At 40.9% G+C, this 26970-nt stretch overlaps 1 protein-coding gene and 1 pseudogene across 1 annotated transcript in view; both read left to right on the plus strand.

Annotated features, from left to right (window-relative positions):
- Window positions 1-13235, plus strand: part of LOC116573474 (ERO1-like protein beta) — a 30194-nt gene extending 16959 nt beyond the window's left edge. The window contains exons 5-6 of the mRNA XM_032313638.1: window positions 11062-11308; window positions 12781-13235. Of these exons, the coding sequence (XP_032169529.1) occupies window positions 11062-11308; window positions 12781-12865 (332 nt within the window). The 3' untranslated portion in view covers window positions 12866-13235. The remainder of the gene's footprint in view (window positions 1-11061; window positions 11309-12780) is intronic.
- The window catches only part of LOC116573607, a 922392-nt pseudogene that overhangs the window by 883919 nt on the left and 11503 nt on the right, over window positions 1-26970 (plus strand).

Here is a 26970-nt window from a genome sequence, read left to right on the forward strand (position 1 = left end):
CCTAAACTTCCCTCTTAGAACTGCTTTTGCTCCATCCACAAGATTTTGGACCATTGTGTTTTCATTTTCATTTGTTTCCATGTAATTTTTATTTCTTTGAGGTCTTGGATGACTCATTCATTGATTAGTAGCATGTTATTTAATGTTGATAAATTTGTGCTCTTTTCAGATTTTTTCCTGTGGTTGACTTCCAGTTTCATAGTGTTGTGGTCAGAAAAGATGCATGGTATGACTTCGATCTTCTTGACTTTGTTCAGGCTTATTTTATGGGCTAATCTGTGATCTGTTCTAGAAAATGTTCTGTGTGTACTTGTGGAGAATGTGTATCTGCTCTCTTAGGATGGAATGCTCTGAAAATATCTTTTAAATCCATCTGATCTGGTGAATGGAGCCATTGTTTCCTTGTTGATTTTCTGTTTGGACAATCTGTCCATTGATGTAAGAGGGGTGTTATAGTCTCCTATTATTATTGCTTTCCTATCGATTAGTTTTTTTTTAATGTTGTTAACTGTGTATTTGGGTGCTCCCATGTTGGGTGCATAAATATTTATAATTGTGTATCTTCTTGTTGGAGTCTCCCCTTCATCATCATATAGTGTTCTTCTTTATCTCCTGTTACAGTCTTTGTTTTAAAGTCTGTTTTGTTTGATTTAAGTATTACTACTCCAGCTTTCTTTTGACATCCATTTGGATGACAAATCTTTCTTCATCCTCTTACTTTCAGTGGGCAGTTGTTTTTACATCGGAGATGAGTCTCTTGTAGGCAGCCTAATAGATGGCTCTTGTTTTTTTTATCCACTCTGTGTAATCCAAAGACCCCATGTCTTTGGATTGAAGTGTCTAGTCCATTTACATTCAAAGTAGTTATTGGTAGATATAAATTTATTACCAAGTTGTTACTTGCTTTGTGATTGTTTTGTAGTTTTTCTGTGATCTCTCTCTTGCTCTTTTTTGTGGTGTTTTGGCTTTCCTTAGTGATATACTTGGATTCCTTTCTCTTTATTCATTACATATCTATTGCTGGTTTTTTTTTCCTTTATTTCTTTCAGTGTAACAGAATTCATTGTTTATGCACCACACCCAGTTCTCCATGCAATATGTACCCTCTATAATACCCACCACCTGGCTCCCCACCGACCTCCCACCTCCCACCCCTTCAAAACCCTCCAATTGTTTTTCATAGTCCATAGTCTCTCATGGTTCATCTCCCCTTCCAGTTTCCCTCAAGTCCTGTCTCCTCTCCATCTCCCCATGTCATCCATGTTATTTGTTATTGCTGGTTTTTGATTTGTAGTTACCATTAGGTTTGTATATAACATCTTTTGCATATAGCAGTCTGTGCAAAGTTGATGGTCATTTAAGTTTAAACCCATTCTTTATTCCTTTCTGCTTAACATTTTGGACATATGGTGTCATATTTTATATCCTTTGTGAATCTCTTGACTGATATTTACAGATATACTTATTTTTACTGCTTTTATGTTTCCTACTTTTCCTACTCTTACTTACAGTTTTTTCTTTCCATTCAAAGAGTCCCCTTTAAAGTATGACTGGTGTAGTAGTCATAAACTCCATTAGTTTTTGTTTGTCTGGGAAACCCATTATCTTTCCTTCTATTCTGAATGATAGACTTGCTGGATTGAGTATCCTTGGCTTCAGATTTTTCTTTTCAGCACTTGAAATCTATCATGCCACTCTCTTCTGGCCTACAAATCTTCTGGTAAAAAAATCAGCTGATAGCTCTATGGGGTTTCCCCTCGTATATAACGGTTTTCTTTTCTCTTGCTGCTTTAAATTTTTTTTCTTTATCACTACTTTTTGCCATTTTAACTACTATGTGTCTTGGTGTGGATCACCTTGGGTTGATTTTGTTGGGGGATCTCTCTGCCTCCTGGATCTCAGTATCTGTTTCCTTCCCCAGATTCAGGAAGTTTTAGCTATTATTTCTTCAAATAAAATTTATGTTCTCTTCTTTTTCTACTTCTTCCAGGATCCCTGTAATTTGAATATTATTACACTTAATGGAGTCACTGAGTTCCCTAAGTCTATTCTCATTTTGTATAACTTTTTTTTTTTTTCTCTCACATGCTCGGCTTGATTACTTTCCTTTACTCTGTCTTCCAGGTTGTTGATTCATTTGCCTGTTTCCTCTAACCTACTATTTATTCCATTTAGTGTATTTTTATTTGCATTTATTGTGTTCTTCATCTCTGATGTGTTCCTTTTTATTTCTGTGTTAAGGGTCTCACTGATGTCCTCCATTCTTTTCTCAAGCCCAGTGAGTATGTTTATGATCATTACTTAAAATTTTCTATCAGCCATACTACTTACATCCATTTCACTTCGATCTGTTGCTGTGGTTTTGTCCTGTTCTTTCATTTGGGACATATTCCTTATCTCATTTTGTCTGATTCTCTGTGTCTGTTTCTGTGTGTTAGCAAAGTCAGCTCTGCGTCCTCCTCTTGAAGTTCATGGTCTTATGAACAAGATGTCCTGTAGTGCCCTGTGGTAGAGTTGTCCCCTATTCTCCGGGACCTGGCACATCAGGGACTGTCTCCTGTGTGTGTTGCATATGCTCTGCTCTTGTGTCCTGGCCAGCTTTTCCTTTAGTCCAGTTGTCTAAGAGGCTCTCTTAGCTTGTTGTGAGCTGTATTTGGTCCCCTGCTGGAGTGCTGCACATTTTAACAAGGTGTGTGCTGGTCTGTTTGTGAGAGATCTGTTTCCTGCACTGGTGGATGGAGGGCTGTGTGAGTGGGGTACCAGTTTCAACAGGATGTGTCTTGAGCTTTTGCAAGGTCCACAGCTGCCCAGACTGAGGCCCTGCAAAACGTGTGGGTCAGAATAAGCTTTGCTGGTGATGTTTACACTGGTCTTCCATGGGAGGGGATCCAAAACCAGAACTGACACAAATGTGTCGAAAAGGGGACCTTACTAGATGTGGGTGGGTGGGGCTCAGTGTAACCAATTTAGCTAGAAAGCGTTGCATAGTGCTGGTTCCCACAGGTGCCTATGTGTTTATGCTGTGAGTGGGGATGTGGAGGTGAGGGAAATGGTGCCTGCCTCCTTTGTTCCTGGAGGGGTCTCCCTGTGATCCCTGCCTTTCAAGACATGTTCTGAGATTAGTAAGTCTCCCTCCCATATGCCCTAGGTGTTTTTCAAATTGCTGCTTCTATGTTGTAGCTACCTGGGCTGTTTGTCCTATTCCCCCCCACCCCACCCTGCTGTCTTGTTTTAAGGGCAGGAACTCTGCTTCCTAATGCCTTTCAGCTCTCCCAGAGTGGAGGTGCTGATTTTTAAAAATTCAAGTTTCAACTCCCACTGGTTGTAGGAACTCCTGAAATTTGGAGCCTCTGGCTTTCAAAACCAAAATTTGGGGGATTGCTCTTCCCCGTGCATGTGTGATAGTCTGTTTCTCACCCTTCCCTGTACCTCCAGTTCTTGACTGCAGACAGCTAAAGTCTGTTTCGTTCCCCACTGCATCTCTACCCTTCCTACCCAATTCGATGTGGCCTCTTCTCTGCCTTTAGTTGAGGAGTTTGTTCTGCCAGTCTTTGGGTTGTTTTCTAGATTATTTGTGTGAAGTTTTTTTTTTCTAGTTGTATCCATAGGATGAGGTGAGCCTAGGGTCCTCCTACCCCATCATCTTCCCAGCCTCAATCCCAGCTGGTTTATTTCATTCTTGATTTAGTTATTAGTTTTAAATTTTTCATTACTTCTAATAATTCTCTTCTGTGATTGTTATGTGTTATTCGTGACAATCATCTGTGATGCCTACCCCAGTATGTCTAAAAGGTTTATTGTTAAGATTTGCATAAGTCAAGTTATTGTATTTAGCATCAAACCTTTAGAAAAGCTGCTAAAGGTTTTGATTTTAGCATATTAATTCTATACTAGTCAGAGGACTCGCTGTAGGCAGCAGTCACTTTTGGTTAGTATTCCTTCCACATTTTAAATTCAGGTTCGTGGCTATTAGATTTGACTTAAGTTTTATAGTCTTCTCTCTTCTTCCTTCTGTTAGATGTACTAGCAAATACTAAAATAATAAAATGCTGGCAACAAGTAATGTTTTAATCTATTAATCTTTTTATTGATTAGGGAAATATCTCTAATCATTATTTATATTCTTCCACCTGGCAGGAAGATATTTATTCTGAATATTTGGTTAAATTTACCTAAGCTAAAATTTACCATGACACATGAAAAGATTTTAGTAGGTATTTTGCTATACCATAGATTCCGATACTGGAAATCAGTCCCCTAGATTGATTAGAGGATCAACCTGTGATTTTCTGCTTTCAGATACGAGTTTTTGTTTAAAATTGTGTCTGATGAACCAGTCATAATGATTTCTAGGTTTGCTTATTAAAGCCTGAAACGAATTACTGGCTTTGTAGAAAAGAAAGCTGGACATAGGGATTTTCTGTTAGTAAACCCTGATTACCTAGATTGGTAAACCAAGGTGAATCCTGTGCACCAAGGAACTGATTCTGTCAGTATTAATCCCAAACTGCCTTCACTTTAAATGTCAGTTTGGAGCAGAAATTAAGATTGAGCATAAAGTTTTTCAAAAAACTTTGAACATTTTTAAAGCTTCTCTTTCTGTGGTAGGAAAGTTTATGGAATAGTGATTTTTGTCAGTTTTTTTTTTAACCTAAAAATTATGTGAACTATTCCATACTGCATTAAAGTTTAAATTATAGCTGATTTGGGGGTGCCTGGTTGGCTCAGTGGGTTAAGCCTCTGCCTTCGGCTCAGGTCATGAATTTAGGGTGCTGGGATGGAGCCCCACATCGGGCTCTCTGCTCAGCGGGGAGCTTTCTTCTCCCCCTCTCTCTCTTTGCCTGCCTCTCTCCTTGTGATCTCTCTCTGTCAAATAAATAAATAAAATCTTTAAAAAATATTTTAGCTGATTTTGACACTGTTATTTTGTATATGTCATTCAGTTTGCTAAATTATGATTTACAAGTCCATAAATTGGTTTTTTATTAGACAGTATAAAAACAGTTTGAATGAATGTTCATTTTTTTCATCATAGAATAATATAGTCTCTGTATTTGAGCAGTGGCATTACTAATTCGTGAAGAAATCTCAAGAAAAAATGAAGATAACTTCCTAAATTTTTCTTCTTACTCTTTTAAGAGGAAAATTCCAGTTGGAATTAAAGCTGGGAGTTCTAATAAGGTGAGTCACTTTTCTTCCTTGAATATTTTTGCTTTACATTGTGAAACTTACCATTTCCTGCTTGACAGAAGACAACTGTTCTAGAATTAGTTGGCAGTGGGAATATTTTGCTCCATAGACCCACCTTTCTAATTCTTGCTGCAGGCAGGGAACTTGTATATTTTTACAGTTAAATTATATAGATTCTTTTAAGATACATCAATTCTGTCTTCTGTAGAAGAACTATAGTAGCATAGTATAACTATAGTATCAGATGCCCTGTGCAACAGGTGTTTTATCATGCATGTATTTTTAGCCTTGTGTTCCAACTAGTCAACCTGTCATCTTCAGGATTATACTGTATAGGGTACACAGTTATCAAGGTATTTGGGGCATAGTACTTTTAAATGGCATTAATTTTTTTTTATTTTAAAATATTTTTTCAGTTATTTTTTATTCTTCATTATGCTTTCACAGTGGCAACCCCAGCATCATGATGAGTGATGATAAACCAGGTGATCACCTAGACTTATTCTGTATACCTCAATCATTATGCTGAGGATTTGGAAAAGGTGTTTATTCCTCATGGAATTATGGACAGGACCGAGCAGCTTACTCAAGATGTGATGAAGACATGGGAGGCTGTCACATCGTAGCCCTCTGTGTGCTCGAGGGAGGCTATAAATTCTTTGCTGACCTGCTGGATTGTATCAAGCACTGAACAGAAATTGTGATGGATCCATTCCCGTTACTGTAGATTTCATCAGACTGAATAACTACTGTAATGACCAGTCAACAGGGCACATCAAAGTAAATGACGGAGATGATCTCTCAACTTTTTTTTTTTAAGATTTTATTTATTTATTTGTTAGAGAAAGGGAGAGAGAGATAGAGAGAAAACAAGCAGGTAGAGTGGCTGGCAGAGGCAGAGAGAGAAACAGGCTCCTGGCTGAGCAAGGAACCCAACACGGGACTCAATCCCAGGATTGAGCCAAAGGCAGCGGCTTAAACGACTGAGCCACCCAGGCGTCCTGATCTCTCAACTTTGACTGGAAAGAATGTCTTGATTATTGAGGATAAACTGACACTGGCAAAAGAATGCAAACCTTGCTTTCATTGGTCAAGGAGCATAATCCAAAGATCGTCAAGGTCGGAAGCTTGCTGGTGAAGAGGACCCCTTGAAGTGTTGGCTATAAATCAGACTGTTGGATGAAATCCAGACAAGTTTATTGTGGGATATGCCCTTGACTATAATGACTACTTCAGGGATTTGAATCATGTTTGTGTCATTAGTGAAACTGGAAAAGGAATGTACAAAGCCTAAGATGAGAGTTCATGTTGAGTTTGGAAGCAGCTGGAGTCCCATTGAAGTTATCAGTAGAATGTTCTAGGTCTGTGGCCATCTGCTTAGTAGAGCTTTATTGCATGTATCCTCTCAGAATTTTATCCACTTTGTATTTTAGAAATGTCCGTTGCTGCATTCCTGAAGTCTTTATTCACAGTACGAGCCTATAGACTGTTCCTCTTTGCGTGGAGTGTTGTTTGACTTGTGAATGAATAATAATCTCTTAAAACACACCACTGTTGAATGAAAATATTGAAATTGTATCTGTAAGAAACATTTAAAGAGAAGATATATTTGTTTTTTAATTGGTATTTTAATTTTTATATATTCAAGAAAGAACAGAAGTGATTGAATATTGTTAACTCTATACCATTGTGTGTTTAGAAGAGTAAGGAGAAGTGAGTTTTTGTATCAGAGACGGCATCTACAGTATTGTTCTGTTGGGTAAACCATATGTCTTGGAATTATTTTACTGTCTCAGTAGAATTAACTGTTTTCTCGGGTTTAGTGAGATGATTTCCAGGGAATCTGTGTCAACAGTTCTTTTTAAATACAAATCAATAAGTTCCAAAAAACATTAAAAAAAAAGATTTGGAACTAGAAAACTAGGAGTTGTCGTTTACTGAACTGGGGATACTTGTAGGAGGAATAAGTTTGATGGAAAATTATAGTTCAGTCTTGGACTTGCTACATTTGAACTGCCTATGAGATATCAGTTGGAGATGTCGAGCAGGTAGTTAGAACCACAAGTCTCAATTTCAGGGGAGAGATAAAATGTGGGAGTCATGTGTGAATATATGGCATTTTAAAACCATATGACATTACCCAGGAAAGAATATAACTAGAGAAACTATCCAGGGATTGGGACTTAAGTCACTATAGAATTTTAAGGTTAAGTGCCTTTTTATATTCTTTGCTATTGTTTCTCCATGGTGAAACAACATGGGGTTGGCGTGGGGTGTGGAGGTGGGATAGTATGTACTTTTAAAATATTATAATAGGGGGCACCTGAGTGGCTCAGTGGGTTAAGCCTCTGCCTTCAGCTCAGGTCATGATCTCAGGTCCTGGGATAGAGACCGGCTTTGGGCTCTCTGCTCAGCAGGGAGCCTGCTGCCCCCTCTCTCTCTGCCAGCCTCTCTGCCTACTTGTGATCTCTCTCTCTCTGTCAAATGAATTTAAAAAAATATATTATTTGTAGGCATTCCTCATGCAATCTGATCACAATTCTTTGGCCATATGCATTATTAGGGCTTGTCTTTTAATTTTTCTTATAGATATTTTGTTGAACAGAGTTATTTTTAAAATTAAACCGTACTAAGATCCCACCATACACCAGATAGAGTGGCAAAAATTAACAAGGCAGGAAAAACCAAATGTTGGAGAGGATGTGGAGAAAGGGGAACCCTCGTCCACTGTTGGTGGGAATGCAAGTTGCTGCAGCCACTTTGGCAAATAGTATGGAGGTTCCTCAAAAAGTTAAAAATAGAGCCACCCTTTGACCCAGCAATTGCACTACTGGGTGTTTACACCAAAGACACAGATGTAGTGCAAAGAAGGGGCACATGGACCCCAATGTTCATACAACAGTGTCCATAATAGCCAAAACTGTAGAAGGAGCCGAGATGCCCTTCGACAGATGAATGGATAAAGATGATATGGTTCATATAAACAAAGGAATATTACTCAGCCATCAGAAAGGATGAGCATTTGCATCAATATGGATGGAACTGGAGGGGATTATACCAAGTAAAACAAGTCAGACAGAGAAAGACAATTTTTTGTGGTTTCACACATCTGTAGCACATAAGGAATAGCACGGAGGACATTAGGGGAAGGGAGGGAAAACTGAAGGGGGCAGGAATCAGAGGAGGATATGAGAGATTATGGACTCTGGGAAATGATCTGAGGGTTTCAGAGGGGGAGGGTAGAGATTTGGGTGCCCTCCTGATGGGTGATAGGAGGGTGTGTGTTGTGATGAGCACTGAGTGTTACACAAACATTGGATCATGGAACACTACATCAGAAACCAGTGATGTATTATATGGTGACTAACAAACATAATAACAAAATAATATTAGTCAGGAAAAGAAAGAAATAGAAGATGGTAAATTTTTACTTTGTAAATCAGTCCTTGCAGATGTTACTTAACACTCATCCAGGAATTTCAACCAGTAAACAATGTACATTGACTGTTATATATGAGCAGAATCGTATCAGATGGAGTGTAGGAGTATGATGGAAAATTATTTTACGTAGCCTTACCGTGTTGCCTACTGCGTTATTTAACACTTCCGTCAGGACTTCTGTGGTTGGAACTGCATCATGCAGGGAAAAGCCATCCAGCATTTTCCTGCCAACTGTATTGTGGGTCTTATTTGTACACTCAATTGGCACATGTGTTATTTTTACCATTTTGCTTGAAGTTACCGAATTTTTAGTTTACCGAAGTATCTTTCTACTCCTCACTCTCACTTATCCATCCCCATTTCGAGTACAGAGCTTTGAGGGCTTTATCAAGGAGAATGGCCTCCTGGTTTACGCTCTTATTCTAAGCATATGAATCTTCACAAGCTTTGCTTTGTCTGTTTTTCCTTCTCTGGTCATCTTAGGTGTAAGCACTGCTTAGAAAGGTAGGTTAGAAGGAAGAGAAAGTGAACTTCAGATTTGATCATTTTGCTGTTTGGTAACAGATTTGACTGAAAGTTTTACTAGAAGAAAAGACAGTAACTAATGTTTTATCTAACTTGTTCATAATGGTTGTATCCCTTGCTACCCTGAACATTCAAAATTGCCCATATACTTCTATTTTATTTTAAAGATTTTATTTATTTATTTGGCAGAGAGAGATCACAAGTAGGCAGAGAGGCTGGCAGAGAGAGAGGAGGAAGCAGGCTCCCTGCTGAGCAGAGCCTGATGTGGGGCTCCATCCCAGGACCTTGGGACCATGACCTGAGCCAAAGGCAGAGGCTTTAACCCACTGAGCCACCCAGGCACCCCTGCCCATATACTTTTAGAAGAAGCTGCAAAAAAGAACTTAATTTTTACTTTTTGGTCCCCATTTGTAAAGATTGGAATATTCTAGCAAGAATTCTGAATTAGAGAATGAAATCTCAAAAGAATTATTTTTTCCTGTGAGAAAATACTTGCTTTAGAGACATATAGTGTAGAACATAGAGTAAATTGAAGATCTAAAAGATCTTGGGAAAAAAATGCAATGTAAGCCACATATATACTCTTACATTTCAAAAATCCCTCAGCTTATAAATGAGGCTATTTCTTAGTTCCTTACCACTATTGAAACCCATTTTCATCAGGAGTAGTTTAAAAAAATGACATAAGCCAAAAAATGCTTTTGGATGGTAAGGGAAGGAAAGAGCCAATTGCTTTGAATTTAGTGGATTCTTAAAACTTAGGTCTTTGCATTTTTCTTTATTTAAAAAATTATCTATAAAGAACTGTTTCTAGAATTTTTTTCTCTTTTATTATGGTAAAATATATATAATGTTAAATTTACCATCTTAACCATCTTAAATTTAGTGGTGTTAAGTATATTTACAATGCATATTACTCATAATAAGAAAAAAATCTTTTAAAATTGAGGCAGAGGTAGGATAGGAGAGTGGAATTATCTTGACCTCCATTTGAGCAGAAGGCTTAAGAAATCTACATAAAAGAATTTTCCATCATATTCCATCACTCCATCTGATATGGTTCTATTCACATGGTAGATAGTCAGCATATATTGTTTATTAGTTAAAGTTCCTAGATGAATCTTCTCCAGGTTTGAGCTCCTTACAAGTGGACCATACAGTTACATAGACCTGGAGAATTCTAGGGCAGAGGATTAGTAAGACACAGTAAAGAATCCGGAGGAAGAGGAGAAATGGAATGCAGTCTCTTCTTCCACCACGATCCAGTAGATTTACAGAAAGAACATCTCTAGGGAAGGGGATGGGAGAAAAGCCATTGTTAAGCCAAAGCAGTGACTTTGAATTACATTTGCTTTAGTTTAGCCAAACCCATGAAAAATCTGTGTTCTTGCCTTCTAGGTAGCGTGGGAGCTTGCCAGGTACATCCATAGTGCTTTGACCTCCAGAGACCCACATTTTCTGCCTTATTCTGCATTAAGTAATCATAGTCATAACTCTATTCTAAAGTCAGAATCTTATTTTATCTTCTAGGGAGAGCATCTTGATCAAATAATTTTATATTATTCCTTGATTATTTTTAATGTCCTTGAACCTTAACTTTAAGCATATGTACTGAATCTTCTTGATTCAGTATTTCCGTTATCTAAATGGATGTGATTTCTTTTTCAATATTTTTCGGAATAGGTTTGTGCCTGGAGAAGAGAGTCTTCTATAAACTCATATCTGGACTTCATGCTAGTATCAATTTACATGTGTGTGCAAATTATCTTTTGGAAGGTAATCACGTTTTTATCTACAAACCTTGCCTTCCATTAGTGTAAAAATTCTTGGAGGGGTTATATATATTCTCTAAAGAAAAAAATCCTATTTATTAAAGCTGTATTTTGTATTTTATTTTCTCTTTAGAAACCTGGGGTAAACCTAGCTGGGGACCTAATAGGAAGGAATTTAAACGCCGCTTTGACCCTGTGGAAACTAAGGGAGAAGGTCCAAGAAGGCTTAAGAATCTATACTTCTTATGCTTAATTGAGCTTCGTGCTTTATCAAAGGTGGCCCCTTATTTTGAGCGCTCAATTGTCAATCTTTACACTGGAAATGTAGAAGAAGATGCTGACACAAAAATGCTTCTACTGAATATCTTCCAAGATACAAAGTAAGAATTGGGTATCCGTGATCTGAAATTCTGCACTCCAAATAGGAATGAGGTAATGCTTGAAATAAAACCGAAACTGACTCCGGAAAGTTAGGAAGAGGGAAAATTGGAACTGAGAAGGATCGTGGTCAGTAGACCAGGACAAAAGCCTAGACACACTTCAGAGTCGGCTCTATTTTCAAACAGAACTTTGAGTTTTATGTAGTATCAAAGTTTAATGCTATTTTATTTTATTTTGAAGATTTATTTATCTTAGAGCAAGTGAGGGGAAGGGACGTCAGCCGATTAGAGGGAAAGAGAAAGAGAGAAAATCTTAAGCAGACTCTAGGCAGATTGCAGAGCCCGACTTGGGACTCAATCCCACAACCCTTAGATCGTGACCTGAGCCAAAACCAAGAACAGGATTCTTAACTGACTGTGTCATCCAGGTGCCCCAAAGCTTTGTGATTTTAATGGGGTTTTTTTAAACCAATTTTTAAAAATTTAACTTTTTCTTTCATGTTCCAAGATTCATTGTTTATGCACCACACCCAGTGCTCCATGCAATACATGCCCTCCGTAATACCCACCATCAGCCTCACCCAACCACCACCACCCTCCCCTCCAAAACCCTCAGTTGCTGTTTAAATTCAGATGGTGCTATCCACATGAAAGTAGATACCTAAGAGAACATTAGCTTTACCTTCTAGAATATACCTCTTCTTAAAAAATGCTCTCTATAGAATTTCAGTTCACTGGTTGTTAAAATGAGCATGAACCAAAGTTGGATTAAGAAGTTGGGAGGTTGGGGTACCAGGGGGTGGGTATTATAGAGGGCACGGATTGCATGGAACACTGGGTGTGGTGGAAAAAGTAATGAATACTGTTTTTCTGAAAATAAATAAATCAATTAAATAAATAAATAAATAAATAAATAAATAAAAGAAGTGTTTAGAGATGCCTGGGTGGCTCAATTGGTTAGACATCTGCCTTCGGCTCTGGTCCCGATGCTGGGTCCTTGGGTCCTGGGGATTGAGTCTGGCGTCGGGCTCCCTTCTTGGCAGGAGAGTCTGCCTCTCCCTCTCCCTCTGCCCCTCCCCCATTCTGGTGTACTTGCTCTCTTTCTCTCTCAAATAAATAAAACCTTTTAAAAAAAGTGTTCAAATTATGCATTAAAACCTAAAACATCTTTTTAACAGAGTGTTGCACATTTTTCACATAAATTGCTCTTAAGTTCAATTTTTGATGATTTTTATCATGTAATTTCTTTAAAACATTACAGTCTTATAAATTACAAATCCATCTTACGTTGCTTTACTCTTTTTTCGAGTAGTTTACCTGTGAACTGTGTGCCACCTTCCTGTGTTATTAAACTTTACCCACAAGTAAATTACAAATTATAAATATTTGTGGGGGTAGAAAATTATGCCAGAGCTCTACTACATAGTACGCAAATTTTTCGTCTGTAACTTCTAGTGTTGTCATTTCATCACGTCCTTTCCCATGCACTTTGATGAGAAATCCATGTTTGCAGGTGACAAAAAGGGGCCCAAGTCATTAAAGGTAAAAAGTTCTTGATTGGAGGACGGGGTTGGGGAGGGGAGAGCAGTTGACTGGCTGTGTTTTAATCCCTTACATCCAAACATTTCTTGCCCAGCCCTGCACCTCGTTGAAGTTGGTCTGACTGGGTTTTACTATAAATGACACAGAAAGCCCCTTCTCCAGACTTTGCAATTCCTTTCGCCTTTCTAAGAAAGTTTGGCCACCTCTTAGTGAAGCGTCTGTTGTTAACTGACCAGTGAATATGGCAACTTTGTAAAGGTTTTTTTAAAGGGTATTATTTTGAGAGAAAGTTTTCTTACTTTAAAATCACAGTGCATATTGTTTTGATTTTAAAAATCATGACTGTTCACCACTTTGAAGGCAATAAACAGTGTATTTTCCTAAAGTTTATTTTATGGAATATTTATGGGATGTTCAAGTTTCTGGAACTATTATGCTTTTGTCTTTATAGACTCTAACATAAAAGGCAAAAATTAGCTGTTACCCTGCGATATCAAAGGAGAATGTATTTTAGGAACATTTTCAAACTTCATGTTGGGAGCTCTTTGTTTTCATTTGCTTACAGCATATCAAGGAATACATTATAGCCTTAAAATGTTCATAAAACTATTTGAAATTGAATGGCAAATAGTCTTCTGTTTGCAGCTCCAAGGTCTTATATATGTAGTTCTGAAATCCAGAAAATTCCAAAACTTGAAACATTTTTATGTTTGGTGCCAATTAATTTGTTGGCAAAACCTGACCTGTACTGACATAAGGCTATTTATAGTGCTTTTTAAAAAAAAATTCTGCTTTGTTTGAATATTGTGTTTTGCTACAGAACCATTAATGTATATGATTGCTAGGTGTTGCTACACACTCTGGTGGGGTGTTTCATAAATAATGCATGTACTATATTTCTAAAATTTGAAATTCTCAAACACATCTGGCCATGAGATGTTTTAGATGCTCACTGATAAATGAGCACTGAGTGATCCTCCATTGGTAAGAGTCTCTTGGTGCTTCTTTGAAGTGAAGTAACTTAGTCACAACTGTATTTTGGTTTTGGAAAGTGGTTTTGTTTTATGATTATTTAGCGTATATTGCTATTGTGGTATTGACTATAACATTAATTTATTTTTGTAATGCTTCCTATTTTTTAAGTATTTCTATAAGTAACTCTGGTTCTCTTTGTGGAGAAGGAAGATAGGAGTGAGAAAAGAACTAACTGTCATCTATGAATTGCTGGAAATTGTTTTTTCTATTTTTCAAAGGTGTATAAAGGAGGACTTAAGTCCTTTTTTTTCCATTTCCTCCCAAAAACATGAATTATATGAGAATGAGGAGCAAAGGACTTCTGTGTTCTGTATATTGTCTTTTAGCCAGGGTCCTGTTTCTTCGGAACCTTTCATCAGAAAGCAGCTGGGCAGGGCTTCTGGTGGCCCGAGTTTTGGGCTGCTTTCCTCTAGCTTTTTGGAATAAAATGTTTACCTTGGTACAATAAGATGAAATTTATTTTCTATGTTTATCACATGGAAAAGATGAGGAAACTCTTAGCTACTGTTAACTTCAGATGAGACTGGCCTTAGAGTCCTAGAAACCATGCCCAGTTGCTCACAAGCAGAAGAATAGTACCCCTCCACCCCCCCCAACAGGAAGCAAGGATCCAGTCAGCAAACATCCCTGGAGAGGCCTACTGGCAAATGCAGGGGACAGAGAGAACACACCCATCATAGAGGCCTGGGATCACCGGTGCTGATGCAGCCCCCATTGCAAACAGTGTGTGGTCCTAAGGAAAAAGATGAAAACTTATCATTGGTCTAAGACTGACTTTCCAATTTGGACTCACATGAGCAATACATGAAAAATAAGTCAAGGGGGGTGAGAGGTTGGGGGAACCAGGTGGTGGGTATTAGAGAGGGCACGGATTGCATGGAGCACTTGGTGTGGTGCAAAAACAATGAATACTGTTACACTGAAAAGAAATAAAAAAATAAAAAAAAAGAAAGGAAAAATAAGTCAAACATAGTACAGATATGTTTACCACTGGCTGTATGCAGATATCAAATGGGGGCAGCAGTAAAGTTCCTAAAAGTAAAAACCATGTATCACTTACTTTTGTTTTTCCCATCATGCCTTTGTTGGTGCTTTGCACAGAGTAGCATCTCAATAAAAAGTTTGTTGAATCAGCATGTGGAATAAATTTTATGAATTTCCGTGGCTAGTTGTTTTAGTGCCATGTTATGCCATGCAAATCCAATCATTTTTCTTCTTGACTGTTGAAAAACACAAGTCATTCATTAATCTTCAGAGCTTTTATTTCTTGTAAATCATACAATTGCAGTTTAATTTATAAAGCTCTAATGAGAATAAAAATATTTTCTGCATGTTAGGAGGAATTCCGCTTACTTTTCAAGAATATCTCCCGGGACGCCTGGGTGGCTCAGTTGGTTAAGCAGCTGCCTTCGGCTCAGGTCATGATCCCAGCGTCCTAGGATCGAGTCCCACATCGGGCTCCTTGCTCCGCAGGGAGCCTGCTTCTCCCTCTCCCTCTGACTCTGCCTTCCACTCTGTCTGCCTGTGCTCGCTCTCGCTCTCTCTCTGACAAATAAATAAATAAAATCTTAAAAAAAAAAAAAAGGAATATCTCCCATATAATGGACTGTGTTGGATGCGACAAATGCAGATATGGGGAAAATTGCAGGTTTGTGTTTTGTTTTCTGTTTTAAAACTATTATTAACCTTAAATATTCCTGCTGGGAACTTGCAAGTTTTTATTATAATACCCTCACTGTTCATTGAAAAAGAAGATCTGAAGTATGGCAATTCTGCTTTATTGATGTAAAAGCTGATTATATTAAATCTGTATTGTATGTGTAAGAATGTTTTCCCTATTCTGTGCTAATGATTCTGGCTTTATTGTATCTGTTTCTATTGGTACAGTCTTGAGATTCATTTCTGAAGTTGTTGGTTATAAATAGAATATTAGTATTTTGTAGACCCATATAAAAATAAAATATAAAAAGGCTTAATTATCAGGTTCCATCACTGAATTTATTTTACTGATCAAAAGAAGACCATCTAGTCACAAAGAAAGTTGTGCCAAGAAGGCCCCTTTCTCTATATATGTGTTCAGTGTAAAAAGGATTGTTTTATATTTTGTCTTACTTTCTCACAAAGATGATAAGTCAGAAAAATCAGGAGACAGAATTATTTTAATTATTTTAATACATCTTCTCTAGCTCTAATAATTGGTAAATTTTTAAGTGTAGTTATCACTAATAATTTCTAAGTTTTGAATTGCTAGGAGCTGTCAAGAATGCTTTCAAGGTTACATATTAAATATTGTAATTCTAATGTGATATTTTCTAGGGTAAGAAAAGGCATTTTAGTAATTTATGTCCAACAAATGTTGAACTCTTCAGGTTCCTTAACAGTTAAGATAAATTTATCATGCATAAGTATGAGGAAGTGGAAACTGTATTATGCAGTTTAACATTTTGGTGAGAAGTTCAGTTCACGCGAATTTCATGACTCTCATCACAGCGGCTGTGTATTCCTTTCAGCCTTTATAGTAATTATTAGATTAATTGTTATGTCTATCTATTTTCTTTAGACTCAGCGTTGAGGAACTGCCCTGAAGATACTATTCTCTGAAAAAGAAATCCAAAAGCTTCCAGAAACAGCCTATCTAAAGGCTTCCAACTGACTCGACAGGAAATAGTTGCTCTTTTAAATGCTTTTGGAAGGTAAGAATGGTTTTCACAGTGAGGACTTGCTGGGTTTTGCTGGTTTCAGCAAACTTCAAAGATCATCTTCTCTGCTAAAGTAGTTTTTTTTTTTTTTGCTTTATTTGGTCGACAAAGAGAAAGAGTTATCTACTGTATCCGCACTCACAAGCCAGGGTCTCAGCAGGTCACAGGAAAAATTTAGTGTGAGATTGGCAGTGTTTCTGATAACCTTCTCAATTTTGTGGGGAAGATTTCTTCATATTCAGCTGGTTATAGCTTGGTCAAGTGCAACAACAGTTCAGGAAAGGAAAACTTGGTTGAGATTGTGATGAAAGAAATGAAAGAAGAGGAGATGAAACCTCATTGTTTTTTTTTTTTTGAAGATTTTATCTATTTGAGAGACAGAGCAGATGCACACAGGAGCAGGGGGGTAGGGGCAGATGAGGAGGGAGAGAGAGAGTCTCAAGCAGATTCCATCCAGCCCATCTCAGGGCTCGATTGCATGACCCTGAGATCATGATGACCTGAGCTGAAACCAGGGCTTGGAAGCTTAATACACTAAGCCACCCAGTGTGCACACACTGCTCTTTATTTTTTAAGCTGAGGAGGCATTTTCCCTCTGTTAATTCTTAACCCCATTTTCCCCTGCATAGACCTATAGTTTACTTTTGGTTTATGCCACACATGGTTTCAAACAATATGAATTTGCCTGCAGAGATATATATGGTACCAACTAACTGAGGAATATAGAACAGAAGGAAAAGAATCCGAGAAAAATAAGAGAAAACTGTGCTGCCCTGGGAAATAAAAAGTCAAGGAAGAATTATTTTTGGTTTTGGTTTTTTTAAAGGCTGGGGAGCCAAGAGATTATTTCTTTCTTTCTTCTATTTTTTTTTTTTTTGTTGCTAAAGATTTTATTTATTTATCTGACAGGCAGAGATCACAAGTAGGCAGAGAGGCAGGCAGAGAGAGAGGAGGAAGCAGGCTCCCTGCTGAGCAGAGAGCCCATTGTGGGGCTTTATCCCAGGACCCTAAGACCATGACCTGAGCCGAAAGCAGAGGCTTTAACCCACTGAGCCACCCAGGCGCCCCATTTCTTATGTTTTCTTAACAAGAATTTGTGAGCTAAAAAGGGGCAGTGAAGTGAAAAATAAATTGTTCCTTCCCCATTGTGTATTTCTCCTGTGGTTGCCATGTATTTACAACTGGCTGTGTAGGTTGGGATTTCAAACATAAGCTAGACGTAGGGTGTCCATCAGTAATTAGTACTTCGTGAAGAATTTCATTCACTCACTCATGAAGCCTGTAAATAAGATAAAACAGGAGGAATTGAATTAAATTTAGAGTACTTAAATGAAAAATACTTTCAACAATTTACACATTTTAAATTCAAGTAACATTAAATTGAGAGTTTGACTTCTTCATTGCCAATTTGGATACCTTTTATTTCTCTTTGATGTCTGATTGCTGTTGCTAGGACTTCTAATACTATGTTGAACAAGAGTGGTGAAAGTGGGCATCCTGTCTTGTTCCTGATCTCAACGAGAAGGCTGCAAGCTTTTTCCCATTGAGGATGATATTTGCTGTGGGTCTTTCATAGATAGATTTGATGAGGTTCAGGAATGTTCCCTCTATCCCTAGACTTTGAAGCGTTTTAATCAGGAACGGATGCTGGATTTTGTAAAATGATTTTTCTGCATCAATTGAGAGGACCATGTAGTTCTTCTCTCTTCTCATATTAATTTGTTGTATCACATTGATTAATTTGAGAATGTTGAACCATCCTTGTAGCCCAGGGATGAGTCCCACCTGATCATGGTGGATAATCTTTTTAATGTGCTGTTGGATCCTGTTGGCTAGAATCTTGTTGAGAATCTTAGCATCCATATTCATCAGTGATATTGGTCTAAAATTCTCCTTTTTGGTAGGGTCTTTGCCTGGTTTTGGGATCAGGGTAATGCTGGCTTCAGAGAAAGAGTCTGGAAGTTTGCCTTCTGCCTCAATTTTTTGAAACAGCTTCAGGAGAATAGGTGTTATTTCTTCTTTGAAAGTTTGGTAGAATTCCCCAGGGAATCCGTCAGATCCTGGCCTCTTGTTTTTTGGAAGGTTTTTGATCACTGCTTCAATCTCGTTACTAGATATCAGTCTGTTCAGGTTGTCGATTTCTTCCTGGTTCAATTTTGTTAGTTTATAGTTTTCCAGGAATGCATCCATTTCATCTATGTTGCTAAGCTTATTGGCATATAACTGTTGAAATAACTTCTGATGATTGTTTCTACTTCCTTGGTGTTCGTTGTGATCTCTCCCTTTTCATTCATAATTTTATGAATTTGGGCTTTCTCTCTTCTTTTGGATTAGTGTGGCCAATGGTTTATCGATCTTATTGATTCTTTCAAAAAACCAGATTCTAGTTTCATTGATATTTTCTACTGTATCTCTGGTTTCTACCTCATTGATCTCAGCTCTAATCTTGATGATTTCCTTCTTATGTGTGGAGTTGGTTTGATTTGTTGTTGATTCTCCTGTTCTTTAAGGTGTAGAGACAGCTGGTGTATTCTGGATTTTTCAATTTTTTTGAGAGAGGCTTGGATGGCTATGTATTTCCCCCTTAGCACCGCCTTTGCTGTATCCCATAGGTTTTGGACAGAAGTGTGTTCAATCTCATTGGTTTCCATGAATTGTTTCAGTTCTTCTTTGATCTCCTGGTGCTCCAAGCATTCTTAACCAAGGTGGTCTTTAGCTTTCAGGTGTTTCAGTTCCTTCTGAACTTTTCCTTGTGACTGAGTTCCAGTTTCAAAGCATTGTGATCTGAGAATATGCAGGGAATAATCTCAGTTAGATTGGCAATGAAGAGGTCAAACTCTCTCTCTTCACAAATGACATGATTCTTTATATGGAAAACCCAAAAGACTCCACCCCCAAACTACTAGAACTCATACAGCAATTCAGCAACGTGGCAGGATACAAAGTCAATGTGCAGAAATCAGTGGCTTTCTTATACACTAACAATGAAAATACAGAAAGGGAAATTAGAGAATCGATTCCATTTACTATAGCACCAAGAACCATAAGATACCTGGGAATAAACCTAACCAAAGAGGTAAAGGATCTGTACTCGAGGAACTACAGAACACTCATGAAAGAAATTGAAGAAGACACAAAAAAGATGGAATACCGTTCCATGCTCTTGGATCGGAAGAATAAACATTGTTAAAATAGTAAGGTTTGTTTTAGGTTTGTAATAGACATTTTATCAAGTCAGGGAGTTTCCTCCCGTTCCTAGCTCGCTAAATGAAATTTTTATCAGGAAAGGATGTTAAGTTATTTTAAAATGTGGGAGCATAAATTCAAATGATATTCTTCTCCTTAAATCTACTAATGTAATGACTTACATTAATAGGGTTCTTCATTGCTGAAGTAGCCTTACAATTCTGAGATAACCTCTATTTGGTCATGTTATATTATTCTTTTTATACGGTGATGAATTCAACTTGCCAATTTTTTTTGAATGGGGGAGGGGGAGGAGTGCAGAGGGAGAGAGAGAATCTTAAGCAGGCTCCCACACCCAGCACAGAGCCCACTGTGGGGTTTGATCTCACCACCACAAGATCATGACGTGAGCTGAAATCAAGAGTCAACTTAACCGACTGAATCACCCAGGTGCCCCACAACTTGCTAATATTTTATTTAGTGTAGTTACTTCTGTGTTCAAAGGATGTGTGGCCCGTGACCTCTGTGTGTGCGCATGTGGGCAATCTACCATTATGTCATTTTAAGATTAGGAATATGCCCTTAGCTGTACTTGATGAAGTCTCACAGGTCATTCTCACATATTTAATGTTAAAGAGTTAACAGAGGATTTTCAAACTCTGACTCCCCAGAGGGGTCTTACACAGCAGCTTAACATAAGTCATAGACTCTGCTTTATTTGATGGATTTGTTGGCGAAGTATTTTTGACCTAATGACCAGGAACACAGCATGATAGAAATCCTCAAGAAATAAAAACGTGTACATGCAAAACTAGAGAGAGTAAATTGAGAATCAATTAAAACGATATGCTGAATGCAAGCGAGCCAGGAGCACAAACATATTACAATGTCTTAACAAAAAATATCGATATGTTTTGGAGACAGAATGGATTAATATGGATGTCCCAAGCAAATACCGATAATTTTTTTGGATTTGGAATTTAAGGCCCATTTGGTCTGGAGAACTGTGTCTGCCACTGAAGAAAGGCACACATCCATAAAGAGATGCTTTAGCAGGAAGTCAAAATAGTTTCACTGACCCCAAGCTAAAAGATAGCTTGATTGTTACCTTCTATTACACAAAAGTTGGAGAGCAGATCCTGGCCAATGTACCATTTATAGAGCTAAAGGTGAGAAGATGGCAGCATTTTATAGCAGCAACATGTTTGCTCGAAGGAGAAATCTTACTGGCTCTTGGAGTAGACTAGGGTTCCAATAGGATTGAGAACCCCAAGGTCAACAGTCTTGAAAAATGGTAGACAAACAAGCCAGCCATAGATGTGCTGTGCCAAGCCCCATGCGGGATACAGGGAGCCCTGACACGTGGCCTATGGCAGGTCGCTGTTGTGGTCTGAGGTCACATATGACATTTGCCCACCCTTCTCACCCCCAGTGGACAGAGGAAAACAGTGTTCTTCAGAATTCCAGGACATGATCTCAGTTTCTTCTCCCAAGCTTCCACTAGAGATGATGCCCAAACGAGGGCCAGACGTCCTACAGGATCACCTTGCAGAACAAGATTGAGGTCCCCTTGCTCGACTGTGGTTGGAAACTCAGAAGCCAGAATCTAGAAAAGAAAGAGACAAAATAAATACAATGCAAGATCCTGACTAAAATCAGGACCATCCAGCTCAGCTCAGAGGGTTGGTTGGAGTATATAGAAAATCTGCAAGTTTATAAGTTAGAAAAAGGAGCAAGCATTTCTGGGACCTTGGGTTGTGATACTACGTGGGACGGTCTTCTTCCTTGGCCTGGTGTAGGGGTTAAACTCCGTGGTTCTGACTCCCTTCCTTCTCTGACATGGCTGGACATATTTAGGAGACACCCAGATTCTCTGGTCCCTTATTTCAGGATTCCCCGGGCAGCTTGGTCAGAATATAGACCCCAGGCCCCCTCACAAACCACTAGCAGAGGAGCTCCAGGAACTGGGTCAGAAAATCTACTTTTGACGTTGAACAGCTGCCGTGTACCTGATCCCTGGGGTCCCTGGGCTGCCTCAAGAAGCACTTTCACTGGCTAATGGTAGTGACCCATCGATATGGAGGCTCAGGAGCACAGAGCGTTGGTGTAAAAACATCATGAGGTCAAACGCATTTTTAAAAAGCTTTTCATCAAATCTTGCCTTTTAATGATTTCTTACTTGGGAATTACGGTTTTATCATTTGTTCTGGATTCAGTTGAAACTGAAGGCCACCCCCTTGCTCTCCAGTCATGAGGCGGGATTCTGCAGCATAAACATCCCTTTGTTTACACCTGGAGCTTACGCTGAAATGAGACGAAAGGTAGCAGGGAACATTTACGATGTGCTCCATGCACACATGCAGGGGCAGTGCTCCATGCTCGACGCGAGTTTATACACTGTCGAGGCTTGAGAGAGGATGAGGTAGGTAGTTACCGGCTGGAAGTCCCAGGATGCGGACGAGTGGCCGGCTCAGTGTTTCACCACAGTGGGGTCCCGCCCAGCCTCCAGAGTCCTGCTCCTGACCTCTATGCCCTCTGAACCCCATCTGTCCTGTAGGAAATCCTCAGAGTGCCCTCATCCCTGTGGCCTGTGTTCCCACCTTCCACACACCCAGGCTTCCTTCGTGGATGGCTTGTCCGTGGTGTGTACCGCTGAGAGCTGCTGAAGGTGCCTGTGGACACGCCTCCCAGCTCCCGAAGCGTGCGGCCCTCTGTGTTCAGGGATGCCTCACCCTCTGGCCTGCACCTTGCCCTGTCCTGCTGGCTGGGGCCATCTCCAGTGGGAGCTGCTTCTGCCTGCGCTCTCAAGTCTCCTGCTCTCTTGAACTTGACTTCTGTATCTTTCAGGATTCAGGCATGGGTCCCAGGGAGCAGATGAATGCTGGACACCAGGGTGAATTGGCTCCCTCCCCCGCACCGAGATGTGTCCTTTGTCCTCAAACCACACATGTGCGTCCACCCAGTCCCTGGCATAAGGAGATCATCGCTGGCCGCTCACCCAGGCTTCACATCTCCCTGGACAAGTTCCATTTTAAGGATGAACACAGAAAGAAAGAAATGATAATGAGGTTGAGGGACTTGCCAATATCAACAAGTATCAGAGCCAAAATTGAAGCTTGGGTTTAGGTTTCTGACTCCCATCCCTCCAGTTCTTCTGGGCCATATGCTGCCTCGCCGTGTGGTTCCTGAACTCTGAAACCGAGTGAAGCACCTTGATCCTACCCAAGGGACTCCGTTGCTTGTTGTCAGCATGCCCTTCAGGTGGCAGGTCACTGGGATCCAGACCGCAGGCTGGTTTGATCCTAGAGCCGATAGACTAGCTTCCTAGGTAAAGCGTGCATGAAAGCATTCTTAATACAATATCAATTCAGGGTGCGTGCTGAGTATATACACCAAACTGAACTTTCAAAAATGACTGGCAGCTGACCTCAGGAGGATGAGATGGGGTTGACTTCAAGAGCCGGTTCTTTCTAACACAGCCTCTGGGCTGGTCGGTAAGAAGACGGCTCCAGCTGCATGCTCTCAGAGCAAGGTTTCCTGGATGGGTGGGGAGCCAGAAGGCAGCCATGGCTTTGCTCCAATGTGTCTTCAGAGGGATGAGATATGAGTATTTGTTCCCACCTCCCTTACCCTCTTTCTTATCCCTTTCTGGCCAGTTTCCTTTTTTTTTTTTTTAAGATTTTATTTATTTGACAGTGATCATAAGTAGGCAGAGAGGCAGGCAGAGACAGAGGAGGAAGCAGGCTCCCTGCTGAGCAGAGAGCCTGATGTGGGGCTCGATCCCAGGACCCTGGAATCATGACCTGAGCCGAAGGTAGAGGCTTTAACCCACTGAGCTACCCAGGCGCCCCTGGCCTGTTTCCTCTTAAAGAAAGACTACAATAATACATCTCGTGCAAGCACCCACGCAAATGAGTTGAGCTAATGGGATGGAAAGTGCTTAGTAATCCACAAGCCACCAGGAAGATGAAAAATTATCCGCCTCTGGCTCACTTGCTTAGGGGTGATGCTCGTCACCTGGACTATTCTTGTTCATTAGTGTGTGTGTTGGGGGAGGGATTCTTTAGCAGGCGAGTGTGGCCGAAGTGATGGAATTAGCCACGAAACCAGGGCAGTTGTTGAATTGCACAGAGGGAGCAAAGCCCACAAAGGCATGCTGGGCTCCCGAGGTGGACGTGCTCTCGGAGCCTGGAGTCCCTACTGAGGAGGATAGGCAGAGCTCCCTCTGCAGCTTCATTACTAATCAGTAAGCACGGGGAAGCCCAGCCCACAAGTCACACTTAATTGTTCACATATGGTCTACCAGCTCTCCTTTAACGCGATGCTCAGCGGCAGAAGGCTCTTCTCAGGGCTGAGCTGTAAACACAGTCTATGGCCTATTTGGAAAGGAGCAAAAAAGGAACGAATCAGTCATTGTTCTGGGGAGCCCACTGCGATTCCTACAGAAACTACCTGCCATAAAGCTGTTTCCCCCTGAACCCTAAAATTCATTAAGCCTGGATCCAAGATTTCATTGTCCAAAACTGGAAATCTGTAACCTCCTGTGGAGCTTTTTCTCAAAAAGAGCAGGCTTCTCAGCAGAGGCCTGATTAAACTTCAGGCTTCGTGGCTCTCTGCTGTAGGGGTCAGCCCATGTTCTAACCTGCCTGACTTCACCCCACCAGGTGCCAGAGCACACCATTTCCTTTCTTCACGCCACCCCCCCGCCCTGGTTGTGAGATACAAAAAGGTCTCTCAATGTCTCCCGGGGGCCCAAATTGCCAGCAGTTGAGAACCAGTGAGAAGAGGGTACAGGTGAGGGGAAGGCTGAACCTATCAGTGATGTCAAGCAAAAGTGGGCCTCAGGGGGATGGCATAAGCAGCCTCGGGCTGGAAGGGAGCCAGGAGGACCCTTCTGTAAATAAAGAAAGAGGAGTGACAAGAGGGTGAAAACAAACAGCCTTTGTTTCGACTGGCTGTCCTCATTCTGTCCTTGCTAGGAACGGTGATGGTGGAGGCGCTGAAATGAGTAGTACTAGTTAAAGCAAAACCTTCGGGCCAGGAACAAGCTAGCAAACTGGCAGGGGCTGGTTCTGCAAGAGACATCCAGAGCCTCAAGCCAGAAAACAGCATTTTCTAGAGGGGCTGGGAGCAAGGGTGCTTAAGAACCAGCGAGCCCAGTCTCTCATCTATATGTATCACCAGCAGTTATGTCTTCGTTCAGAGGAAGCTGGGTCAGGAACCAGAAAGACAAGAATGGGGGAGTTCGGGCAATCAGAGAATCCGTGGAGACCCAGCTCTGTGGCTGCTGGTGTCTGTGGGGCTGCAAAGTCATGCCGAGGTGGTGGCCGGCACGTCTGTTGTAACGCGTGCACGCACAAATGCACGTGCCGTGGAAAAGGCAAGATCGTGGCTCTGGTCCTTGGCCTGGGGAGTGTGGGTGGAGGCTGGCAGGACAGGGCCCAGGGCCAAGCAGGAAGCAGTGCAGACATGCTACCTCTAATGGAGTCAGCTGAAGGGCCAGGATGCTGGGTGTGTCCTTGGGTCCGGCGGCGTGCTGTTGATTTTCCCTTAAAAAGTGCACTCAAGCACCAGCCGCTCATCGTGATATTAAGAAGTAATATTTTTCTAGTGCTGTTTTTGTTGACATCTGAGCCCGCGTTTAGTGCCTGGAAGCCCAGGCTTGTCTCAGCACTGTGGTATCTGGTTCTCACATGTGGATATGCATCTTTTTTTTTTTAAGATTTTATTTACTTGACAGACAGAGATCATAAGTAGGCAGAGAGATAGGCAGAGAGAGAGGAGGAAGCAGGCTCCCCACTGAGCAGAAAGCCTGATGCAGGGCTCGATCCCACTGAGCAGAGAGCCTGATGCAGGGCTCGATCCCAGGACCCTGAGATCATGACATGAGCTGAAGGCAGAGGCTTAACCCACTGAGCCACCCAGGCACCTCGTTATGCATCTTGAACACACAGTTATACCTACTGTCAGGTTCCTTCTGGAACCCAGTCTACCTTGGTCCCTACCTCATCCAGCACATATGGATACAGTTGCCTCTGCACTGGGGGACTGCCTGGCTGAGAGCCTGTTTCACTAATATCCCAGGTCAGGTCAGGGAGGGCTGTGGGGGGGAGGGGGTGGCTGTTTCATCCCCATGAAGGCCAACCTTGATTGACTCAGATATGGTCGTCTTTCCCCATTCCAGCTGTTGGCCTGGGGGTGGGAGCTCATCCTCTCTCAGTGGAATCTTAAAAAGACAGAGCAATATGAAGCTCCAAATCAGAAACATGCTGCAGATGTCCCAGAGCCCAGCTCTCTGCCACTCAGCGTCTCTTCCAGCCCATCACTCGCCTCTGCCTTCCTCGGCTTCATTCTCTTAAGGATGAGGAAACAGCTTTCTTTCAGGACGCCGTTACCTTTAAGGCGGTAGGAATGATACCGCCAGTCCAGTGGAATTCTGATTCGGGCTTTGTTTCCTACACCGAGAATTATTTCAAAAGAAGAGCATTAAGTGCGACGGCGTCACTTTCTCCCCCCAAAATGACAAGTAAAGTGTCTGTTGCTGGGGGACTTCCTGAGGTAGGAGATTTTTCCCTCCTCATGAGTAATCAGCCTTTGGACACCTGAGCTGAGCACGAAAGCCTGGCACCCGGAACTCCTTGGTTGCCCTCTGGTCTGCAGAGGCCCCTCTGGGTATCTGCCAAGTCCCTTAATGTTCCTTTGCCACCAAACCCGTCCTATGTCTGGAGCAGTGTTTAGTCTTCCTGTGCATGCAAGAAAGATGGCATTCTGAACCTTTCCAGAACAGCTCACCCATGTTCTGCCACTTAGCTGTCCCTTCACAGTGCTCAGCCCCCATGCGACGACAGTGGCATTTTCGGACATTTTCAGCTGACAGCTTCGCCACTGGCATTTGCCCTCTGCAGCCTGGCTCTGCTGTCCTGTAACTCTCTCCTAGGTGCCTCCCAGGTGGTCACTAAAGCTCACAGCCCAGGAAGTCTTTGTTCTGTGAGGGGAGAGCCCTTTGGGAAGGCTGCCTCCTGGAACTCCTTCTGGAAAGTTCCGGGCTCCGCCAGACCACAGCACCCCGAGCCCCACCTGCCTAGACCTCAGCTGCTTCCGTTTCCCACAGCCTGCTCTGACTCAAAGCCTCGGCGTTCCTCTCCAAGAGTTCCAGAAGGAAATTAATGATAGTGGTACGTTTTGCCACGAAATGCTAAC

This window comes from Mustela erminea, chromosome 14 (assembly GCF_009829155.1).
Source record: "Mustela erminea isolate mMusErm1 chromosome 14, mMusErm1.Pri, whole genome shotgun sequence".
NCBI classification, from domain to species: Eukaryota; Metazoa; Chordata; class Mammalia; order Carnivora; family Mustelidae; genus Mustela; species Mustela erminea.